Raw genomic sequence first — 24,884 nt, 5'->3', positions numbered from 1 at the left:
ACCCTGACAGGGCACTGTAATACAGTTTCTGGGTAGACGAAGGTCCTAGTTCAAGGGCAGGAAGACCCTCAGCCAGAACTGCCTAGAGCTCTAAGAGGTGAGGCTGTCGCTGTGTGCTCAGGGTCAGGGCTTGCGGGGGCTCCATGGTCGTATGAGTATGAATAGGTAGGATTGTGGTGGGGGCAGGGGATGATGACTTGAGGGACTCCCCAGGGAAATAAAAGTCCCAAAGAATAGAGTTTGTTCTAAGTTTACTCCAATTCCAGATTTCACCCGTCCTCATTATTTGACAGAAACAGACATCCATGAGAACCGTTGTTACTGCCTTGGCTGGCAAAGGCTCTGTGTGTGTGTGTGTGTGACATTTAATGGTCATCAAAGATCGTAAAAACATTGACTGCCTTATTAAGTCTTCATGGGCCATATTGCGTGGTATGCCAAAGCCACAGAAATCCTCCTGAAGTTTCATCCAGCGAAGTGTTCAGCCACCAAAGTCTCTGGGGATCGTTTCGCTACTATTAAGTTTAAAAGTGTCAATGTGCAGGTCAGAAATACCTCTTACTCGAAATATGCATGAAAAAAAAATGATCCGTTGGCCCCAAATACATCCAAGTCTCCAAATTCTCCATGGCTTTATTCTGTTTCCCACACTGATTCAAGATCTCCCTGCAGAATGGGGGCCCAAGCCTACTTCAGATCCAGCTGTGACACTTGTGCAAAGGGACAGTTGTTGGAGCTGAGAAGATGGCTTGGTTCATAAAGTGCTTGACCTCATAAGCATGACATCTGAATTTGATCTTCGGAACCAATATAAAAAGCCCAGCATGAGGGCACACGCTTGTAACGCCAGTGTTGGAAAGGTGAGGATCAGATGGCATGTGGCCACCCAGCCTAGACTCATTGGCCAGCCCAAGTCCCAGTGAGAGAATATATCTCGAAAAATATGGTGGATGACCCTCCTGAGCGAGCAACAACACCCAGGATGACCTCTGGCCTCCGGATGTACTCCCCCTCCCCCCCCATGCGTGTATGAATGCATACATGTACATGCACACACACATGTATGCGCAGCAGTAGTTAAACAAAGCCCTTAGGGCAGGGCTTCTTTCCCTATGGGCGCCATCTCAGGAACAGCAGCTGGCTACCTTGGAGGTGGTGAGCACTGAGCCCTGGAGCACCGAGGAGCAGAGAAGAGCAGTGGGCAGGATGTTCTGAGGAGGTCTGTTGCTCCCTGCCCTCCAGGGTGGTTGACAGCAGTTGGAGCCTTATGCAGGAGCTTAGGAACAAGGCATGGACTCCCTTTAGTGGGTGGTCCTGGCCATCACACCCTGGGTGAAAATAGGGTCTAAGTTTTTTTTTTTTTTTTAAAAGACTGTTAAGCTCTTCTTTTCAAAAATAATCAACATGAATGAGGTGGGCATCATAGATATGTGACTGCAGAGGCAAGAGGATGGGAAGAACAGGCCTTGGAGGGGACCATCCTTGCAGGCAGGTTCTCAACAGACAGAAGGACAGTGGTGGGTAGATTGGCTTTCTGGACTGCAGTCTCCCATTTCTTCCCTAGGGGCAGAGTTCTTAGCCTTTTCCAAGAGCTTGAGCCCATGTAGGGGATCAACAAGTATCTCATCATTTCTCAAGTCTGAGTGCTTTCCCAGCTGCTCACTGTGGCTGGGGACATGGCTTACTTAGTGAAGTGATGGCCGAGCAAACACGGGGACCTGACTTCAGATCCTCCTCAGCACACAGAGAGAAGCTCAGGCGTGGCAGCGTGCATCTGTAATCCCAGCACTGGGGAGGCAGAGATAGGGCCAATTCCTGGCGCTCACTGGCCTACAGCCTAGATAAACAGGTGAGTGCCAGGTTCATGGGAGATGCTGTCTCAAAGAAATACAGCTAAGAGTGATTGAGAATCATCTAACATTGACTTCTAGCCTCCACATAAATGTATGCATGGACACATGTGCACATATGAACATACATCCAAACACATTTATACACGTTACCTCACACACAAATTAAAATCTTTTTATAGATTTATTTATCTCATGAGTATGAGTGGTCTGCCTGCGTGTATGTGCACACGGTATCCTCAGGGATCAGAAGACGACATTGACTGCCCTGAAACTGGAGTTATGGATGGTTATGAGCCACCATGTGGGCTTTGGGAACCAAACCTTGCAAGAGTCAGTCCTCTTAATCACTGAGCCATCTCTCCAGTCCTACATTTTTGTTGGTGTATTTGTTTGTTTGTTTGTTTGTTTGTTTGTTTGAGATAGGGATTCACTCTGTAGCTCTGGCTGTCCTAGAACTCACTCTGTGGACCAGGCTGACCTCAGACTCACAGAGATCCACCTGCCTTTGTCTCCTGAGTGCTGGGATCAAAGGTGTGCATCACTATATCTCCAGTCCCCTTCCCCCCATACACACAACATTTTAAAAATAATAAAAGTCCTGAAATAAGATAGATAAGTGGCACCCTTTGCAGCCACTACAGAACTTCTCTGAAATCCATCTGCTCACCGAAGGCTGCCTGCCTCTATACTGCAGGGCTCCTTAGGAGGAAAAGGACCTTAATTAACAGGAGTTTAGTCTATTTCCTATCTCCTCCAAGGCAGACTCCTGGAAGGCACAAGTTCATTAGAGCACATTCTTTAACCCCAGTAGGACACAAGGGGTCCAGTTCCATCAGTCTTTACAGGACTGGGCAGCGCTGACTAGGAACAGGCTGGCTTCACCCCTCCTGAGGTTACTCAGCCCTACCCTGGCAGCACGCGAGTCAACCTCCTGACTCACGCTGAGTTTTATATCTGCAAAATTCCAGTCCTGACTTCTGGATCCCTCTGTGGTTTTGCAATATAGGAGATTTTTTTGTGTCAAGAAGTCAACTTTCCTGGGATGTGACCCATGGACTCGGGCAGGCATGGAACAGGACTGAAGCAGGCATGATGTTCCCAACATAAAGAAATGGGAAGTGGCTAGCATGATAGAAGGTATGTCAGCCATTCCGATCAGATCGGCACACATGCATACATAGGTTGAAATGTCACATGCTATGTTTATGTGATCACTATGTGTCATTGCAATGAAAAACAGTTAAAATACTATTTTACGATCCCATGGGAACTTTATACAATGTATTTTTTATCATAGTCACTCTCCTCCCATCCCACCCCCCAGCTCTTCCCATGTCCATCCCCACCTTCCCATCCCTTCACAACTTTGTGCTCTCCTTATTCATAAAACTTTGTTTTATAAAGCACTATTTTATAAGAAATAATTAGTATATCATAATCGAGGACCCAAAGTTCCTCCAATAAAACTACTTTCATTCAAAATGATGAATCACTTGGAGAAACTCAAATGGATAAGGCCATGTTACTCAGGGACAGGCTCCAGTAGTGACAGACAAGACTGAGGGTGGTTTCCAGCAATAGCAGATTACAACAAAGAACTCACAGGGCAAACGTGTGTTCTTGGAAAAGTTCGTACATGTACAGGGAAGGAGTGTGCTAGTGTTGGGCACGTGTGTGTATGTGCACACATGTATGTGTGCACTGAGACTGAAACTCTCTTCCCACACTGCCTCCCTTGTCATAGGAGGGTTCTAAAATAATGCTACTTTTACTGGGCCTAAGGGAGCAGGCTTGCTGTATGCAGGACTTAAAATCCCAAGCCATATGGCTGGCCGGAGACTCCCCTCTCCTAGTTCCTCATAGCCTTTGCCAGTGCACAGGCTCCCTGAGCATCAAATTAATTTCTTTAGTGGCTGGGAGAAAAATGATGACAGCTAGCAGCACCGACTTTAATATTTAAGGAGATAGGCACTTCACTAGCACCTTTCATTGTTGTGAAATAGCAGTTATTGCTCACAGATTTATTCCCCAGGCTGCCAGGGAGCTCTTTGAAGAAAACCCAGAGTAGTTAGCAGAGCCAACATCAGTTCATCAAAAGTCATCCATGCCTCCTCCCCCACACACATTTTCTTTGTTAGTGCGGCTCTTTAGCCAGCAGAAGCTGTGGCATGACTTGCCTGGAGGCAGCCTGTTGACGAAGTCTGTCACTATATCTGCTAGGTAAGATGGGAACCCATATCTGGAGCACCTTCAGGGGAACCAGCTTGCTGTATACCTGAGGTAGAAGGGCTATGTGTCTGTCACTCTGCAGGCTCTGTCCTGGGGACATGGCTGGCAGGCCTAAGAACAACAGGGATGCGGTAGAGTCAGGAGAATGGCCGATGAAACATCCCGAAGGCCGAAAAGTTAAAAAAAAAAAAAATTAGACCCAAGGAAAAAAAAGCAGGGCTCCAGCCAAGGAGAGTGACTCTTACAGGGATCAAATACAAGGTTTGGCTTCAGCTAGACAGCAAATAGACAAGGCAAGGCCTGGCATTTGGTAGGCAGAGAGAGGCAGGTAGATCTCTGAGTTCAAGACCAGCCCCATCTACAGAGCAAGTTCCAAGACAGCCAGGGCTACACAGAGAAACCCTGTCTCAAACAAAACCAAACAACAACAAAACCATCCTCAGGGTTGAGTTTCTGGCTATTTTGATCACACATCCACATCTTAAGCCTGCTTTAGGATCCTCAGATCCAGAGGGGAAACTTCTCTGTCGTTTTCCCGAGGAGACCCTGAAGCCCTGCAACCTTATTTTCTGAGGTCCAGTGAAGATTCCACAGTGGAAGAACAGGCTCAGCCCAGCTATGGGATGGCTGTTCCTGTAGCTGGGACTAACAGACTTGGTCTGGATGATTCTAGGAGGGACTAGAACCCATGGGAGGTAGTACCAGATCTAAGAAAGAGAGTAACTGGGCACATCAAGGCAGCCTGGTGGATTCATAGCCTGGGAGTTCAGCTCTAAGGGATAGGGTAAGCCTAGGCCAGGAGAACCATGTAGCACAGGGCTTGGGAAACTACTAACGAGGGTAGGATCGGATGGATCCCTGCCCTGTTTGTGCCCGTGAGTTTTACAGCACACGCCTAGACACTTTGGTCTCTACTCCTGTGGAAACTGGTGTTCCTGGAACAGTGCTGAACAGGTTCATAGTCCCTGGGGTTGGCAAGCTGGAAATATTTGCAACCTGGTACTTGAATAAAAATGTCTGCCCGTGGCTTAATATGGTTTTCAAACACTTCAGCCACTAAAGCTTTCTATAACCAAAGCTTCTGGAGATACGGAATACGACCCAGACATAACCAGGGCTCTTGAAGGATGGGTGTGTGGTGGAGGAGGGAGTTCTCCTACTCAGCCTTCTCCTCACTTCTTCTCCTAGGCTAGGGAGAAGACAGGAAGGGGATATCTGGAACATTCCAGAATACCCACAAGCCTTTGCTGACAGCTAGGTCCTGGGATGTAGGTCAGTTGACTGCTGTGTTATTGTCCCTATTTCAATGCCCGAGTTTCCATCTTCTCTGATTATGGACAGCGCAAGCATGGTCATGGGAGAAAGAAGGTGCCCACTGCCTAGGTGTGCCTGGGTCATCCATGTCAAGTCTTTCAGTCACAAGAGGTGTCTGGGCAGTCAATAGCCTCACCAAGTGCAGGAAGAGGAATAGAAGGTGCCTTTCTGACTCCCTGGGCCTTCAGGAGTCCACTACCTCCTATAGTGATGGCTAACAGTTTCTTCAAACCCCATCCTACAGTGGGATAGTGACTGTTTCCTAGGATGCCCAAAGCATTTCTTCTCTGCCTTGAATGACAGCTCTTAGGGAGACCTTCCCCTGTCCTAGGTAGGACTGAGACAGAGTCTACCAACCATCCAGGAAGAGTGACTCAATGGAGGGCAGGAAGGAGCTTGTCTCCAAAGACACTTGCAGCAGGCCCACCACCTGGCTTCACTGTTGAACAAGAAAAATGGCTGCATAGTAAGTAGTTCCCAAGGGCCCAGAAGGTAGAGAGAAGCCAGCCACACTTAGCTTCCTACCGGAGGACCAGGAGGATGCTTTCAATTCACCTGACTTGCCCCACAACACAGATGCTCTGTAGTTAAAATTTCAATCCTAATAAGCCCTTATAAAAGACACACAATCCAGAAATTCTATTTATAAGCCATATGCCTAGATTGGGCAGATCTATACTAACGTATTTCCTAGCTATAAGGTTCCTGGTTACTTGCTGTTCCTTTTGGCCACACGGTTCTGATCCATGGCAGCTTCTTCCTCCCTTATATCCCTCCTCTTCCTTCCCCCTTCTACCTGCCACCCTATCTCTTGAACCTCCAGTCTCACCTTTCTCCCTTCCCTGCCCAATCACAGGCCTTTTATTGACCAGTGAAAGTGGGGAGAAGGTTCACATGGCATCCCTTGAACACATGAGGATCTGCTCATGGGGCAGAGGGCAACCACATTTTGAGGAACCAGTAGTATTCTGCATTAGAACACAAGCAGCATCAGACCAAATCCACTACAATGCTCAAAGACCCAGAGCATGAACAGCCTAGGTCAGGAGCTGGTGCCTGGAGAGGGGCTGTCTCTCGTGCCACTGCAGTGGAGACGCTTGCCCCACCAACCTCAGAGTTCTGACCTTCCCTGCCACTCAGTGCAGCAGCTGGGTGCCTACAAATCATCCCTCAGGTTTACACCTCTCCTTTCCTATACCATGACTTTAAGAAGGTCCTCGTCAAACTGCATTCGCTTTTGGTCTACTCATCTGTTCGGAACTGTTTTTCTTTTAGTCGAGTTAATAGCATGTATGTGTTTTTCGATATTTTCCTTTCTTGTATTTGTTTGTTTTTTTGTCTTCTTTTTTTCCAGATTAAACAGTTCCAATTAGCCAGGTTGTGCAACCACTGACTACCTACCCACTCACCCCAACACGCATGCTCCCTTTACCCTTTATTAACACCCTATCTCAGCTCTCCAGCCAACTGCCCGTCACGTGCATGCTTGTCCCCCACATCCCTACCCACACACTTCTTCCTATGTGTGTTCTCTTCACTCTCCTTCCCAGATACTCCCACCTCCTCACAACCCCCCTACCGGCCTACCTTCACCCCTGCGTCTACACACTCCTGCCACCAGTACCCATCCCCACATACACCAGCTTCCTCTCCTCTGCATGCCCAGCCACTTCCCTACCTCCCCCAACATCGGCCCGTAGAGAAGCTCTGCCCTGCACATACCTACGTGTTACAGGCACACGTGGGCCACCTGCACACCATGAGCCTGCCCCTTATTTCCCGTAGCTTCTAGCATCTCCATTTCATGCCACAGCTGGGTATTTACCACAGACCTGAGCTCATGTTCCAGAGTGACTCTGTCTGAGCCCCCGGCCTGGGCCACTTCCAGGCTTAGGAGATGGATTTAGCTCTGGAGGCCGAGAGCCGAGGAAGGAAGGGTTGAAGTCACTCTGGGTCCCAAGGCTCTGCTTTGTGTGTTTTCCCTCTGCCCATCTTCCTGGGGACATCACGAAGAGCACAGCCTAGGGACCAACAGTCTCAGACATCAAGGACCAGGAAGGGCTTCTTCCCTTTCTTTTCTTGATTGCTTCCAAAATACAACACTTCCCTTCATTTTCTGCTTAGCCTTCAAGAGACTTCCTGCCCCAGCAACCATTGTCTGCCAGGCTGACTTCCGAAAGGACTAGACTGAATCTTTCATCAGGTTACACCTAGTCTTTCCAAACACTGATTTCCATAAGTCCCCTCTCTCCTCTCCTATGGGAACCAGTCTCACAGTGACTTGTTTCCCATCCACAAAAGCCTCCCTGTACCTTCTAGACATGGGCTTGGATGGAGGCTTTGGCTGGGTAGCTAGTCTCTAAAGGCGCCAAGGCACATTTCCGGACCCCAGTGACATTTAGAAAATCTAAACACCCATAAATGTCTGCATGGACTTTTTTAGATTAGCAATTAGTTGTAAAGGTCTTTGTGATTTCCCACAACATTCAGTCTTTGTTCAGTTTTCTTCCCCCTCTGAAGATGATAGTTTCCCTTCATTTCCCATGGGCATTGCTGGGGCAGCTTTGCTCCATGGTGGAAGAAGTCAGAAAATCCTCATGAAGAGAGGAGTGGAGCGGAAACTGATCAACTACAGATTTCAAGTGCGACAGCAAGGCAAGCAAATAGAGGTTTCCCCGATAGCCACCGTGAGCCATGCTCTTCATGTCTATTTCTATTCCGGGAACCCAGAGTGGGAAGGCATTGTTGCTCCTGCATTACAGGTAAGGTTCAGAAAAAAAAGAGGAGTGCCTCCCCTAAGAAGAGTCGGCAAGAGAGCAGCTGAGATGGGATTGGGCTGTCAAAGTCCATGCTCTGCCTACCAATGGGAGTGAGGACCGAGCCTTTCCTACACTGTGACTTTAAGAGGCTCCAGATGAAACTTCATTCAGCGTGCTTTGGGAACTAGTCAGAAAAGCAGGCCAAGTTCTCATCCACAGGGACCACACGCCCAAATGAGGGTGTGCTGGAGAACCAGGCATGAAGACTAGAGATCACCTGCAGGTCCTCCCACGCTACCCAGCCCACAGCAAAGCACTTGTCAGAGGACACAACGTGCGTTCTCACTGGGGACTCTGAGGGGCTACACCGGAGCCTTATGGGGAAGTGTTTCTCTTTAGACCTTGCTAAGGTACTGAGACTCAAAGCAAGGAGGAAATGGCTCAAGGCTGTAGTTTCCATTAGAGAGTCTCAATGGTTAGTTTCAGCCCTAGGACTGCCTGGCTCTAGAAGACAGTTCAGACACACCCACATTTGGGTGTCGCTCCCACTCTGATGACCTCGCATAATTCAAAGTTGAAGTTCCCATAAGAGTACATTGGAAGTGGAGCCACAAATCATAATTCCTTCCACAAAATGAGACTTGATGACTATTTTTATCTGAACATAGTAACACACCATACTTCCACACTGCATTGGCACCTAGTACATAGCCCAGCCAAAGCACACAGAGTGACTCCTGGGTCACGGGCCTCCTCCTCTTATTGCCTGGCCCTAGAAAGGTGGACCCCGAAGGCAGTCTACACCTGAACACTTCCAGATGTTGTTCCAGATGTCAGTCAGAGCAAGTGCTACCCTTGTTGCAATCAGAATGTGCACAGACAGGAGCAACAACAGCCCAGCCCCTTCTCCTAGCCTGTGCACACTGTGGTCCTGTCAGGCAAGCTGTGCTCTTTCCAATAGCCCTTTCCATAGTCTCTCAGATGATTTGGGCCAGGAGCATCGGGGTTAAGACTGGGCTGGTAGCTACTCCCTGTGATCTGGGCTTTGTGGTAAAGTCCCACTCAATCTGAATAGCCTCCCCTAATAAGGAGCAGAGTGAGGCCATCGCTAATTTTCCTCCCGTGGCTACATTGTGCAAAGCAAATGCCATGGGCTGTGGGCCCAGGCCGCGGGGAGCCGACCAGCCTGGTGTGTGGTGTCTGGCAAAGTGCCCTCCCCTCAGCCTGGCCCCAGTGCTCTAGGCTCCCTTGCTGATCTCATTAGCCCCGTCTTCATGCATCAAAAAGGTCAAGTCCTGACTCTCCATCAGAGCTGGGTTTCCATTGCCTCCCCCAGATAGAGGGGAGAAAGGACAAGGCAGAACCCACAGGTTTGGGTCTGTCTCTGTCCTTGTCTCTCCTGAAGCAAGGCTCAGCCTTTAAACAGTCAAGGACTGCGACTGCGACACGCCTATGCAGATGACTAGGACGCTCCAGAGGAAGGAGGGACAGTACCAGAACCTTGTAGACACTTCATTCGTAGACCCCTCCCACTCCCCACTCCCATTCAAACCAACTACCCATCTCTAGCACAGGCCACACAACCCATAGAGGAATTTCCTTCCTGGGCCATTCTAAATGATCCATCTCTGGCCCTTACATCTACTTTTAGAAGAGCCTGATGTTCAAGCAAACAAGAATCAATTACCTGCTCAGCATGTTCCTGGGTGGCTCACCCATCCTCAACCAACATCACACAGCTCTGTTGCATCGAACTAAGTATTAACATTTGCAGTGTGGGGCCCTTACTGCCTCTCATCACCAAGCCATAACCTCCCCCCACTTCTCTCAAGACAAGGGCAAATTCATCCTGAGCTAACAGGTTGATACAAAGGTATCCCCATAGCAGCGGTGGTCCTGAAGCACTAAGTCCACATGAGGATGTAAAACATGATGCTGCCCTGTGGGGCCACCTGACAGAAAGCCTGGTAAGGTGGAATGGATTCAGAAACCCTGGCAATTATCATACTTGAGAACTGTAGGTGTTTAAATCTACTCCCGACCAGGTTCCTGTCCTGGAACAGGTTTCCACGACACCCCATGGAGAGGACTGTGACAATCAGTCATGCAGGGACAGCACCTGAAGTCCTTCCACATGCAGATGAGGTATCCCTAACGTCTCAGACCAAGACAATAGGAAGCACCCACTGTCAGTTCCCCAACCCACCCACCCCCCAAAACCGTATTATAAGATCCTATCCAGAAGGAATAAAGGGCATGAGTTATTTCACCGAATCATCTGAGAGCGCCTGGCTTGTGGAGCTGTAACACTCCAGGGAAGAGTTTTCTCTCTAGAAGCTTTTGTCACTGGAAGCTGCTCAAGGCTACCTCAGCCACTTCCTGTCCCCTGTCCCATGACCCCCAAACCCCACCCCGACCTTGGCTCCTAGCTGCCCACTGCATCCTGCCCCTGCCACCGATTCTGGGCAGCATCCGCAGTGGAAGAGCTGCCTTACTTTGGCTCCTGTCCCGTGACCCCCAAACCCCACCCCGACCTTGGCTCCTAGCTGCCCACTGCATCCTGCCCCTGCCACTGACTCTGGGCAGCATCCGCAGTGGAAGAGCTGCCTTCCTTTGGCTCCCTCTCGGAGAACTGCAACTCTTGGGGCTCTTTGGTTGCTCCAGCTGGGTCAGAGCCCTAGATCCCTGCAGATAGTGCACACTCGGTACACAAACGGATGTTAAACCAGATCCACTCCCAATCTGTCCACATATAACTTATTACAGTTTGCTCCATGGTACATGATAGAACATACAAAGGGAGGACCCACAAGAAACGTGAGCAAGCAGGCAAAATGAAGGGGACAGGGCCACATTCTTAAAGCTTGAGCTATTGGGACAATATAAAAAAAAGGCTACATACATAAATATATTTTAATACTTGAAGACATCAAAGAAACATACCTATGTATATGTATGTCAGTAAAAAAGCATTAAGAAATCACAAAATTGGGGCAGAAAAATTTGAAAGCAAATCTTATCTCCTAGAAATTAGCAAAACAGCGACAGCTCTTAAATTTTACATTATGGAAGGGTTTGGTTCTGATTTACAAAGCTAGAGGGATTCACAGAATGGGGAGGCGTACTTCAAGGAAATCACTAAAAAGATGGTACAGAGGGACAACCCACTGAAATGAGGTTACAAGATGAGGGTGACTGCTGTGTATATCCACATAAAAGTTCCAGAGTGAAGGATGAAGAAAACCAGAAGCATTTTTGACTGACATATTTTAGAATTACATAAAAATCTTGGTTATACATCCCAACAACCAACTCTCACCCCCAACAAACCTGAACTCCCAGACAGATACAGATTAGCCCACAGTCAACCATGTTATGGTAGCAAAGCAAAGAAGAAAAAGATCAACTAGAGAGACTAAAACCAGGAGGCCTAGAAATAAAGAGCTGATAATTAGACAGATGGAGAAGGTCCATTAAGAACCGCCAAAAGACACAGATGCACTTTCTTCAAAGTTCTGAGCAGGGATAACAACTCATTCATTTCATGGTTGTTTGCAGCTAAACCAATTAGAGAGCAAGGGCGAAAGGAAGATCTTTTCTGACATTTTATCACTCATCAAAGTAACAAAGGATCTAGCTCAGGAATAGGGAAACATTGTAGCAACAAAGTGTGTTAAAGCCTCCCTCCCCAGAAGAACTGGAACACAGAAACCTCTAGCCTTGTGGGTAAATATTAATAGCGCTGAGTAGGGTGGGGAGGGTAAGCTAGGAGTATCCACAGCACTGGGCAGCAGTGATAGACAGTGGGCATTAAGGCATCCAGGGACTATGTTCTCCTGGAGGATAAAGGCATTCATCAGCTTAGAGCCTGTTCAGTCATCAGTCAGTGGTGAACACAGGGCAGCAGTGAGCCAAACTATTTAAGAATGAGAGGGAATGAGAGGATTACACACAACAGGTGTGCCAGTTGATTATGGATTTAATGCAGTCCCAATCAAAATTCCAGAAAAAATGTTTTCTTTTGAATATAAACAACTAGATCTCAAAGTATATATATATATATATACATATATATATATATATATATATATATATGTGTGTGTGTGTGAAATGTAGTAAAACACTGAGGAGGGAGGGGCCTACAGTACCGGCAAAGGAGACACCCAGATCCATGGGGTGGGAAGGGAAGTCCAGAGATGAACCCACAGACACGGTCAGCTTTCTTCTCTGTGTTGGTAGAACTCAGGGTCAGCTTTCTACCACTGACCTGCAGCCTTAGCCCAAGACAATTTATCTATTATAATGGTACAAAATTATGGTATGTTGAAAAGACAGTTTTTGTAATAAATTGGGCTGAAAAGTGACATTCATACACAAGAGGGAAATCTTGAGCATTTATAAATAAATGATTAACTCAGATCGTAAGTCTACATGCAAATGTAAAGAATGGAGACACCCCATGAAAGTGCATAGAAAAATCTCTCTCTCTTGGGGTCAGGCAGAGGTCTTAAGTGCAGTACTGAAAGAATGAGTCATGGAAGGAAAAAAAATAAGGAAAAATTGAATTTTGTCAAAATTAAAACCTCTTTCTCTTCTGGAAGTGCTATATAGTCCGTTAAAAAGAATATGCATGATGAGTTAGAGACTGGGAGGAAATATTTGTACAGCTTATATCAACAAAGAGCTGTCTAGAATTTGTATAAAGTTCAAACTAAACAATTTAAAACAACAACAATTTACAATCAGTTAATGGGTTGGTAGGGAAAAGAGCAACATTTTCTTCAGTGGAAAAGCCTGTGGTAAGGTGCCCATGTTCTTATAAACAAACCCTCACTTACACTCCTTTAATCAACCCTAATGAAATTCATACACACACACACACACACACACACACACACACACACGAAACAGTAGAAAAGAAACAGAATTAGTAAGGGTGGGAGGAAGAACGTGAATATGATCAAAGTACATCATGTACATATATGGAAATGTCCCAGTGAAACCTATTATGTATAATTAATATATGCTAATTAAATAATTTTAAAATAAGATGTAAGGAAAAGTTACCTTTTCATAGATACTTCAGTACTAATCAATACCATGTTTAACCACATAAATTCTTTGTCTACTTCATTCTGCCACAAGACAACCCAATAAAATGCAGAAGTTTGGGTCACAGAAAAAGCCCCTATCTGAGGGTCAGGAGATAAGATCTCCCCCACATCATCTCTCTCTTCTTAGATACTTGAAACATGAAATAGTATCTGAGTAAATTCAACTGTCAAGACCTACTATGCAGCCATTTCTTCCCAACTGAAACCTTCTCTTCAGGTTAGAGGAAGTAGGGAACGCTTAAGATGAAGGGAGCTATAGAAACTTGTATGGCTCAGAATTTCACGAAAATTACAAGATTTACAAAGCTTCCTCCAAGGTCAAACAAAGCAGGAATCAGTTGCTGGGGAAGAGGAGACTCTTGTTAGAGTTACCTACACCTTTCCAGGAGGCTCCAAACATAGAACTTTTGTGAGTGTTCACCCATGATGGGTGTGCCTTTTGGAGATGTAGCTGCCTTTGAATTACCCATATTCCTATCATCTCTTACCTATACTCCTGTAATTAACCTGAATGAATTTATTGGTTCACCAGCTACAGTTGAGTAGAATTTGGGTTGTTGTAGTGTCTTATATGGTGTGAACAGACATTTGTTCATATTTTTGCAGAAGAAGTTACATAAAACCTCATACTATAACTTTTTTATACACTCCACTAATGTCCTGGCATCAGCGAGTGGACTGTACAAAAGGACCGTACACGTGATATGCTAGTTAAAGCGAAATTGACAGTACAACAAACAGGATCCCCCACTCCCCAAACTTCATCACATCCCACACTCACATCCCACACTCTGGTCCTCTTTTCTCTAGGCCTCTGTGGGTTCTGGTTCTAGGCAGGTGGAGTTTGGTTTGCCTTGGACACAAAGCACAAGGACTCACAGAGAAAGGCCAGCAACCACATCCCCAATAACCAGGTAGCTGGGCTACTTCATGCTTCCGTATGCTTCAATAGGTTCTGCACTTCAGATGTGGTCTGCAGAGAAACTGAACTACTGAAGTCAAGGACAGTCTCTATCGGGAGAGGGAAGAAAGTGACTCAGAGCAGAGACCCCAACCCCAGGAGCACCACCATCCGCTCTGCACCGTGCTCACCCTCCCTCAGTTCCTCCAGGAGTCGGAGCCACTCACCAGCAATGGTCGACGCATACTGATAGGGTTCTGACAGGAAGTGTGGGAGGGTGAGGACAAAGGCCCCTGCAGCCAGGAGGAGACCCCCTATGCCGATCATCCGTGGGCGGTTCACCCGGCTGCCGAAGTAGCTGACGAAGATGATGAGGATAGCGTTGCTGATCTGCAGAGGAGAACAAGGGATGCAGTGAGAGCCAGGTCCCACCCTCCTCCAGCCCAGAGGAGACCTACCATAGCTCACCTAGGGAGAACAGACAGTGAAGGGGCCGTCTGGCTTTAGTGCAGTCCCTGACAAAGCCACACTAGCCTTGCCCAGATGGTCTTGCTCTCATTGTAGATTCACGGCATCGGCTTTCCCTTGGTCATCAGAAACCCATCCCGGCCTCAGGTTTTTAGACCAACCCAAAAAAATTATCTGAAAACATAAAGAACTAATCTAAATATTGGGTGTCTATACACAAACCTGTGTGTGTGTGTGTGTGTAGGGTGTGTGTGTTAGCAAGTGGGTGTGCTTCTGTGCCTCTCTCTCTCTCTCTCTCTCTCTCTCTCTCTCTCTCAGACAGTTTCTTAGTGGCTAGGCAAATAGTCTAGGCTGGTTGACTCCAGGGATCCCCTTGTCTCTACCTCCCCAACTCTGGAAGTATAGACACATGCCACTACTGCACCTGGCTTTTTAAATGTAGGTTCTAGGGATGGGACAACTTGGGTCCTTGTGGTTGCATAATCAGCACCTTACCAACTAAGCTTTTACCCTAGCCCTTCTAGAAAAGTCTTTTGGGGGCAAAAGTCCAAGGAAGCTCCAGTCCTGGCTGGCTGCTAGAGTAGCATATATTTTTAAATTAAACTCCTAACTTAAATGAGGTCCAAAGTAATGGACTCAGGGACTTTGGACTGAACGTCAGAATAACAACCAAGCAATGTGCATGGCCCCAGACACTATGTAACTACTCTCAATGTAAAATTTCTGTTGGCTAATTTTTTTTTGTCAACTTGACATGAACTCGGGCCATCTGGGCAGAGGAAAGTTCAATCAAGAAAATATCTCTATCAGTTGGCCTGTAGGCAAGTCTGTGGGACATCTACCTTGATTAATGATTAATATGGGAGGGCCTGGCCTACTGCGGGTGATGCTGTCCCTGGTCAGGCGGTCCTGGGTTGTAAAGCAATCTAAGCAAGCTGAAGGAGGAAGCCAGCTTTCCTGTGTGATCTCTGCCTCTGCTCCGGTTTCAGTCCCTGCCCTGGCTTCCTGTGATGGTGACCTAGGATGGAAGTGTAAGCTAGATAAATACTCTCTTTTCCAAGTTCATTTTGGTCATGGTCTTTATCAGAGCAACCAAAAGAAAACAGTCAAACAGTAAGTGTCCTAGCTCCATCCATGAAGTCAGGAGGTAACCTGAACCACGGAGGCCCATTTCGGGTTGTCTACACTGTCCTAGAACAATCTTCTGGAAGAATGGGCTTCTGCCTCAATAACTCTAACCCACCCCATTCCCATGCTAAAGTCTTCAAAACAAAGGACAAGAACCATACCACTTCCAAGTCCTGCCCAGTGTGGACATCAGGAACACTGTTCCTGGTGCTCCTTAGAAGGGATGTCCCTTTGTGTCCACCATTTTGACCCCGCATGTCCTTCCTCTCCCATGCCACCTTCTCATGGAGCCTACCATCTACCTACTAGAGATTTATTTCTACACAGTTGTCTTAGCTTTTTGTCTGTCTGCTCCTTTCTGCCTCCCCAGCATCTAGGACAGTGTCTGGCCCAAAGTTGGTGCTCATTAACATGTGTCGAGGAGCATGACTGACAGACAGAGGCTACAGCATATACAGGAAGGTGTGAGGGTGTGTGAGCTGTATGCGGAAGCAGCCTGGCTTTAGCAGAGAGCCCTCCAGCCTGAGGGTTCTAGAACATTCTGCAGCCGGTATCCAGAGAGAGATACAGCTTCTTCTTGAGCTTCTTGGGTTTCATTTCTTTCCTTTTAGCATCTCTATTATTTTTTTGTATGTGGACTAAAGTGTTGGACCATTTCAGCTGTCAGCTGACTCGAAAGGGTCTATGCATCACAGATGGTGGTGGGGTCCAAAACAAATCCAGGAAGAAAGGTTGGGGCATGTGGGCCTGCGCTCACCTGCAGAAGCCATGGTTGGTTTCTCTGTGGGTTGCTAGACCTCAAAGCTGCAGTTGTTCTAGCCAAGGAGAGGACTCCAGGTCTCACCCCTGGAGTGCCTCTAGAACAGCTCCATCGACTCGCTGGTGTTAAACATTTGCAATCTGACATAAAGCCCATTAAGAACACACTCTGCCCTTCTCTGTCTCAAAACCAAAGGGCTCTAGAGACTAGGGACATCTAGGGATCTAGGGATCCAACCTGTCATGTCTGTTCATCCTTCAATGTCATGTCAGAGTGGATAATAGGAGCTGCTGCTTTCCAAGGCCAAGATACCCATGGCTTCTCTGTTCTAGCCCCTCACCTGCCTTTGAACTGCCATAGGCATTCTGTGTCCTTTCATATCACCTGGGGCCAGGAAGGCTTTCAGATTGGAGCTTCAGTCTGAAGGTCTGTACTCACCACACACTTGGATGCCCTCACCTAACCTGGCACCAGGCTGGACTCTCTTTACACACCCCTGGCCACACACACACACACTCACCACCGCCAGCAGCAACAGCAGCCTACAAACTCCATGTGTTCCTGGAGCACAGCTTTATTCCAAGCATTCAATGATGCAGATAAAAGTTTAGGTGTGGGAATCATAGTTTTGGTTCCTCTTGACTGCTGTAAGAGAGGGTCTATCCTATATGCTAGATCTCATTTGTTTAGTCACGGAGCCTAGAACATGGTGTGAGAAGAATCCAGAGGCCATGTCTGGATTCACCAAGAGCTGTGGGTGACTTGTGATACATCCAAGGGCCAGGGCCAGGCTTTGGTGACATAAATGGCAAAGGTTTGTTTCCTTGCTGTCTGTTGTCTATGAGGACAATATTAAATCAAAGACCAAAATGTAGGGGTGGTGTTCACACACTAAGAAGTAAGCCCTGCCCCTCTTATGCACCTCTCGAGGTTAGATCAGTATATACAATGAAAGATTGTCAAGAGCGTCCCACTCAGGGCTGGAGAGATGGTCAGTATTTAATAGCACTTGCTGCTCTTGCAGAAGACCCAGGTTCAGTTCCCAACACCTACGTAGAGGTTCACAGCCATCCATAACTCCAGTTCCAGGAGATCCAATGCCTTCTCCTGGTCTCCTCAGGCAGCAAACATCTATCTGCTATGCATCCATGCATACATACATACATACATACATACATACATACATATATACAGGCAAAACATTCACACATACAATACACAAGTCTGATTTTAAAAGTCTTTTAAAATAAAGGGCCTCCCACTCACCTCATTCAAACTGGAGATGAGACCGGAGGAAGAACTGGAGAGCCCAAAGCGCTTCTCGATAGTGGTGAGGCTGCTCTTGAAGTAGGCGCTGTAGAGCAGCTGGCAGAGCTGTAGGAGGCCATGACAAAGCACGAAGACCTGGGAGATAGATGACAGGCCTGTGAGGTCTGTGCCCAGTGTCCTGGGTGCCTGCCCAGCCTTCCATCCAGGGCTCTCTGAGACAGTTGGCACTGTCTCTTCATGAAAACACTTCATGGATGGTTCTGAGGGTGAAATTCTATCAGATACCACATATTCTACCCCATGGCAAACGGTCTGAAAGTGCTAGTCACTCCTGGATTTCCCGGGTTTTGTTGTTGTTGTTTTGTTTTTGTTTTTGAGACCCTGTCTCTTGTCTCCCAAGTTGGCTTGAAACTCTCTCTGAAGCCGAAGATGACCTTGAACTTCTGATCCTTCTACCTCTACTCTGTGCTGAGCTCCCAGGCCTGTGCTACCACATTCTGTTTCTGTGCTGTGCTGGGGGTTGAACCTAAGGCTTTGTGCAGACCAGGGCAAGCACTCTACCTAGTGAGTTATAACTGTTGTCACAAAGAGCCCTCTAAAACCATGGGAAATGCCATCCGCAAGCAAGTCCCCCCCCCCCTTAGACAAGTGTCAAGGGCCTTTGCCACCTTGAGTTGCTCCTAACCGTATCGTGATTTTCTCATAAACTGCTAGTTGGTCTTCCTGCTGTGCCATGAGAGGGCTGAAGGACATTCTCTACTCAATCTGGGCCTCGGTTTGGATGCTCCACTTCTCCTGGCATGTCCTCCATTCACAACCTCCATCCTCCAAGGCCCAGGAAGTTCTTATGTCTCCAGGATGGTGGTTTGACAAAGTCCTCCTACCATCTACTTAAATGAATATCCTCATTCTGTCTTACCGGGCTTTTATCAGGGCTATCTTGACTTCCTACCAAGAACATTTCTGGCTGATCATATTCCCCTCTGGATGAATGCTCAAGGCCTTGGAGAAATGCCCAGAGGTTAATTGTCACTGTGTCCCAGCTGGGCTTACATGCCTTGTCCTGTGTATACTGAGCAAATGTGAGTTCCATACTGGACAGGGTTAGATATCATCTTGCAATATGGAAGAAGAATTTGATGGTGTCCTCGGCTCCAGGCTGTGTCTCCCTGGGATCTCAGCTGCTGCATGAACAGGCACCAAGCCACAAGACCCACATCCTTAAGTTGTGCTTGGAAGGTTTCCTTTGGTTAGTGTTTCCTCTCTGGATGAATGCTCAAGGCCTTCCAGGGAAGGGTAGGGTGCTGTTATGTTTCATACTCTGCTAAAGTTATTCTCTGGACTGAAGGGCTCTGAGAAGAGCAGCTAAGTCTCCACCTTCATTGTCATTTCCCTCCAAAACTGAGCTGGTCTTGCTGCTGGGGCCTCCCTCCAGCCTGTGGAATGTCCTAGCTGCTCGGACAGAGCCTTGGCAAGGCCAACTCGAGGCTTCTTTGACAGAGAGCAGAACTCACTGCATGTCCGTCTGTACTCATGGCCTCTATATTCAAGAAGGCCACCGTACTCAGGGAAATAGATAGCTCTCCAAACTGCTGCCTGCCTCTGAGCCCCACCAACCAGCTCCCTCCTCACCAGAAGCAGCAGAGAACCTGCTGGCCAGAGGAATCTCTTCAGTCCTGCCTCCCAGGAAGTGTCTCCTGTGTTTCCTTTCACTGGCTGGAATATTTTTAATCTTTTTAAAGTTATGTAATTTGTATATGAGTACACCGTAGCTATCTTCAGACACACCAGAAGAGGGCATCAGATCCCATTATAGATGTTGTGAGTCATCATCATGGTTGTTGGGAATTGAACTCAGGACCTCTGGAAGAGCAGCCAGTGCTCTTAACTGCTGAGTCATCTCTCTAACCCCTATTTTTAATATATTATGATGAAATCGGCTTTGAGGATGAGTTTTTGTCCCAGTTTGTTTTCCAAAATGGAGAAACTGTGGCCATTGCAGAAATTCAAACAGGGATTTGAAGCAGAAGTCATTAGAAGCATTGTTCTCTGGCTTTCTCAGACTTGTTCTTTTTTTTTTTTTTTTTTTTTTTTTGGTTTTTCGAGACAGGGTTTCTCTGTGTAGCCCTGGCTGTCCTGGTACTCACTTTGTAGACCAGGCTGGCCTCGAACTCAGAAATCCTCCTGCCTCTGCCTCCCGAGTGCTGGGATTAAAGGCGTGCGCCACCACGCCCGGCTAGACTTGTTCTTACAGAGCTAGCTTCCTTACACAGCGCTGGGTCACCTTCTGGGGGAATGGTGCCATCATGATGGGGTGAGCTGTCCTGTATTAATTCACAATCAAGATAAGCCCTCACAGACATGCCCACAGATCAACTCCATAAAGACAATTACTCAACAAATATTCTTTTGGTGGGGGGGGTGATTCTAGGCTATGTCAAGTTGACAGGTGATGCTAACTAAGCCAGTGAATATTAGTGAAGATAGGATAAAGGTGTCGCTGATGGTATTGGTGATGCCAGGGAAGTCTTGCAGGACATGTGAAAAGGGACCAGATCAAAGACTCCCACAGAAGTTGAGTGGTCATCAACTCTAAATGGAATAAAATACAGAAGCCAAGGAGGCAAGGCCAGACGTGAAAAGGGGACCCAAGGTCAGAGTTAGGATACTTTAGCTTCTGAGCGTTGCGTTTAGAGAAGACCCATCTCCCTTCCTTTCAATTAGTAATGAATTAGCAGACGTGAGTAATTCCTACCAACTTCCTCTGTTGTCTCCTGAGAGGAAGACAGGGATGGTGGGAGAGAAACTGCCTCAGAGCCTTTCCTGAGAGATACTCCTTTGCTGTTTCCAGTAAGTGCTGGATTTCTGCATCCTACAGTGAGGACCCTGCTATGTCTCTGTGCCATGTCCCTTTGAGGCAATGCCCACGTCAGCGGTAGCCACTGCAGCTGTGGCCAGACTGGGTACCTCACGGATGCTCGGACAGAGGTACTGATGCAGGTCTGAGCCCCATCCTCCAGGGGACGCAGCAGATAAAGACAGATGGGATGTGCGGCTATGACAACAGGAGAAAATGCAGGGGAAAGAGGAAGCCATAGAGGGGTGGGTTGGCAGAGCTTGCTGGAAGGGGCCACTCCCAGGGTCACAGATAACCTGGGGTCTAGAGGCTTCAGCCGTCAGAAGAGCCAGGTCCTGCAGGTTCATTGCAATGACCAGTCTCTGTCATGTATAAAATTCCCCTTTGACGTGGCTATAACTTGTAAGCACGGTTCAGCTGTCCCCCTGGCTTACTTGTCTCACTCAGAATGGCTTCTGAGTATGTCAAACCCAAACCACAAAAGTTAAAAATTTGCAACTATGTATACAGGGACTTTCTGATGTGGTTGATGTCGTCTACATTTTTATAGCAGTGATATTTATACAGGTAGAGTCTGTACTTAAAGTCTGTGCATTTTATTATAAGCAAAGTAGACCTCAATAAAATTGACTAAAGGAAAATTCCCTTGAGGACAGAGTCGGAGGCATGAAGGTTTTCAAAATAATATCCTGACCCTTTGAAGGGCCTTCCGCAAAGTTTTCTGGTTTTGTTGTTGTTTTAAAGTATGAGCATTGACAACATTGTGAGAGTGTTTGTTTACTCAAGGGCTCTATGCTGAAAAGTTCAAAACCCGTGTAAATATTTAGATTTGTGTGTGCATGCTATTCCAAGAAAGGTGGGGGGGAAGGAGGGAGATAGAGACAGAGACAGAGAGACAGACTCTTACAGGTACATCTCACAGAGGACGTTAGCAAAGGCATTCCCTTCTGGGAACCTTTCTTGCAGGGTTGGATATGAGGGAGACTCTCAGACATCCAGATGTGTAGGTCATGCTCACAGCTCCACTCCTCAGTCCTAACAAATGAGGATGGTGTGGCAGGGAGAGTAAAGGAGAAAGAAGCAGAGACATCGAAGTGACCATTAAAGACCAAAGAAAGGCTGAGAGGATGCGCATGATGGCAGAGAGAGGTCTGGGGCCCAGGCAAGTTTCAGTGGCATGCGGAGGACAATTAACTGTACCGTGAGCACTCAGGGCGAGGGACCGCTGAGAACTCAGGGTAAATGGGGAGGGGTCAAGGACACCCCGGACACAGTTTTGTTTGGTCGGTTTTCATTGTCATGTTCATGACTCGTTCTTTTTCCTAGTCTAGACATTGGAGCTATAGGTAGCTGGCATTAGACCACAGAAACAACTGGCTGGCCCTGAAGCTGCCAGGTAGGTCTGACGCACGGACTCCCAGGTAATGGCTGTTCCTGCTCTCACCCAGCTCTGACTTTGTGAACACAGCTCTCAGGGAGGGAGGACTTTCCCTTCATGAGCCCTCATGGCCACTAGGATGTGATTACACTGGGGTAATTCAGACTGGAGCTGGCTAGCATGATAAAAAGCCTTAAGTGACCTGAGGGTGGCCTGATGAAGCCTTCCAGTGTTTCTAGATGGCAGCTGTCTGTGTCCCAAGATTGTCATGGTGAGCTAGAAGAAGCAGCCCTTCCCAAAGGAGGGAGGGAGGGAGGGAGGGAGGGAAGGAGAGAAGAAGGAAAAACCACAGACATAAAGAAACATTCCTCTGATGCCACAGGAGTGTTGGGTGTTTCTGGGTATGCCCGGGCTGTTCTGAGTCCTCTGCTGCCTGCTTTAGCTTCTTTGATCTCAGAGAGGACTTGGGAGATAGCTCAGCCTATGAGATGTTTCTTATAGCATCCAATCAGTCCCCAGAACCCATGGGAAAACCCCCCAAAGAACTGGGTGTAGTGGTGTGCACTTGAAATCCCAGCTCTGCGATGGCAGAGGCAGGAAGATTCCTGGAGATTGCTGGCTAGACAGCCTAGCCTAGTGGAGGAGACCCAGATCCTAGAGAAAGATGCTATCCTAACAGCAACAGCATACACCCCTGGGCTCAGAGACCATTCTCTTCCTCTTCCCTCTCTAAGCTGGAACTGATGACAGCCTAGGCTGGCAAGAATAATACTATGTAGAGGAATAGAATTCTTGACCAGATGGGTTTTTCCAATCACAGCTCCAGCCCAAAGGATCCTACTCCTGGCCTCTGTCAACCAGATTCCACACAGAACATTAAAATCTATTTACATGTTTTTACATGTTTTGTTTTTCCCCCTTCATCTTATCATCTATATAACAACGTGTAAATTTTTTTAGAAAAACCTCAAGCGGCACAGAAGGGCTCAGAGTAGCAAACCGATGGGCAAGCAGCTTTAGCTGCTCTAGCAGGTCCACAGAACAGGCTTTCTGCGGTTCTGCTGATCACCCATCTCAAGCCGCTATGCTTGTTCTAGGACGTCTGGCTCTGCCATTTTAGAGTATGAGCCATCGTGGATAGGGGTTTGGTCGCCTAGATGTGTCCTTCTCCCTGTTCCTCCCAGCTGTTCACAGTTCTGCCGGTCTTTTATTGTTATCAGACCACCCCACTCTGTGGCAAACAAACTGGAAGCCGCAGGAACCAGTGCCCCAAACCCCCTGGTGATAGTGCCCTTGGTTCACGATGAAGGGACACAGGTTTTCCCCTGGGCAAAGGGCTATCCTCTGCTAACCATCACCCTCAGAATTTAGCTTTCTACCTCATAATACTCACAGATTCTATCCCTGTCGCCTCCGGGGTTGCGGCAGGCTTCAGGTTCCCCACCACTGAACACCCCTTGAAGGGACCTGAGAGTCTGTGACTCCCAGGCTGACCCATCCACCAACCATTGTCCATGCCACAGAAATTATTGAGTTCTTTCATCTATTCATAGTGTGTCCCCCCTTTTAACTGTTTCTGGTCCTTTTTTATATTATCCTTAATCACCGTTTTCATCATAATGGGGATGCTGGAGCTGAGGAGAAATGAGCATATGTTTAGTCTACTGTCTTGAATTACAAACCCAATCTATTCCCATCCTGGTGCCCCTACTTTCTCAATGAATAAAGAAGGGATCCAGGAAGCATATTTAATAAACTCCTCATAAATAGAAAATGTTCTATGTGTATATGTTCACATCTATGTTCCCCCCACTTGCCAGGTAAGACATTTATATCAGCCTATCATGGAGCAGAATCATTTAAGAGAAAGCCTATTTCATAACAAGCTGTTGGCTACCTCATATATTTTACTAACCACTGTACTGAAATTGGAGGACAGTGTGGTGGTGTGGGTGTACTTTTTCAAATCACAGTGGTGTCAAGAACACCATTAAGAGACCATTTATTATATGTTGGGCAGTGGACTAAACTGTCAATCCCAAAATACAAACAGATCCTCCCTCATAACCCCAGCACATTCGGGTTATGATACTGTTATCTCGCTGGCCGAGTCTCGCAGAGCAAGGTGTGCCTCTGATTGCAGGCATTCGGCCTGATGGTGGTTCCGACTCTGTGTGTGCTCCTTCCCACTTAACTTCCCTGCCCACAGCTCATCCTCCTTGCTGGTCGGCAGTGGACCAGGGGTTAACTGCTGAACGGTGAGGTCCTAGGTTCAAGGTACCCTATTGCAACACAGATAAAGATGTTTTCCAGAGTCATCTGACATTTCAGAGAGAGAGAGAGAGAGAGAGAGAGAGAGCCTGAGTTGGTGCCTCTGAGACCCCCCCTGAGGGTCCCCAGAATTGGAAGATGGATGGTGAATCCTTCTTATTGTCTTTCCAAAGGGATAGTGGGATGTAAAACAAAGATGGGACCTAGGGTGAAAGGCCTGGAACAGCCAGGGATCCTGCCTAAGCCTCCTGTACCTTCTGCTGGGCATAGCCCAGTGCCCCCCTGGGGAGTGTCTCCTTCCCACAATCACTCAGGAAATCAAGTATATTCCCATGCAGGAAGAATGTCTGCACAAGATAAACTCAGATTCAAAATAGCCAGCCTGGGCTCAAAGTTGATGTCCTCTGGAGGAGAAATAAGCCAAGGCAGCATCAGGAATATTAGCATTGTTAGGAACTAGAAAAGCCCTGTGTCCTGATGGTTCTTGGAAGAGAAAGAAAGAAAGAAAGAAAGAAAGAAAGAAAGAAAGAAAGAAAGAAAGAAAGACAGACAAGACGAAAGAAAGGCAAGACGAGACGAGACG

At 47.3% G+C, this 24,884-nt stretch overlaps 1 protein-coding gene across 1 annotated transcript in view; it reads right to left on the bottom strand.

Moving 5' to 3' along the window:
* Positions 1–24,884, bottom strand: part of Slco2a1 (solute carrier organic anion transporter family member 2A1) — a 78,307-nt gene that overhangs the window by 22,947 nt on the left and 30,476 nt on the right. The window contains exons 2-3 of the mRNA XM_021172521.2: positions 17,793–17,930; positions 14,398–14,560 (exon numbers count right to left, since the gene is read on the bottom strand). Coding sequence (XP_021028180.1) covers positions 14,398–14,560; positions 17,793–17,930 — 301 coding nt within the window. The remainder of the gene's footprint in view (positions 1–14,397; positions 14,561–17,792; positions 17,931–24,884) is intronic.

The sequence above is a fragment of the Mus caroli genome, chromosome 9, assembly GCF_900094665.2.
Source record: "Mus caroli chromosome 9, CAROLI_EIJ_v1.1, whole genome shotgun sequence".
In the NCBI taxonomy this organism is placed as follows: domain Eukaryota; kingdom Metazoa; phylum Chordata; class Mammalia; order Rodentia; family Muridae; genus Mus; species Mus caroli.
This window is presented reverse-complemented; position numbering and strand designations above follow the sequence as displayed.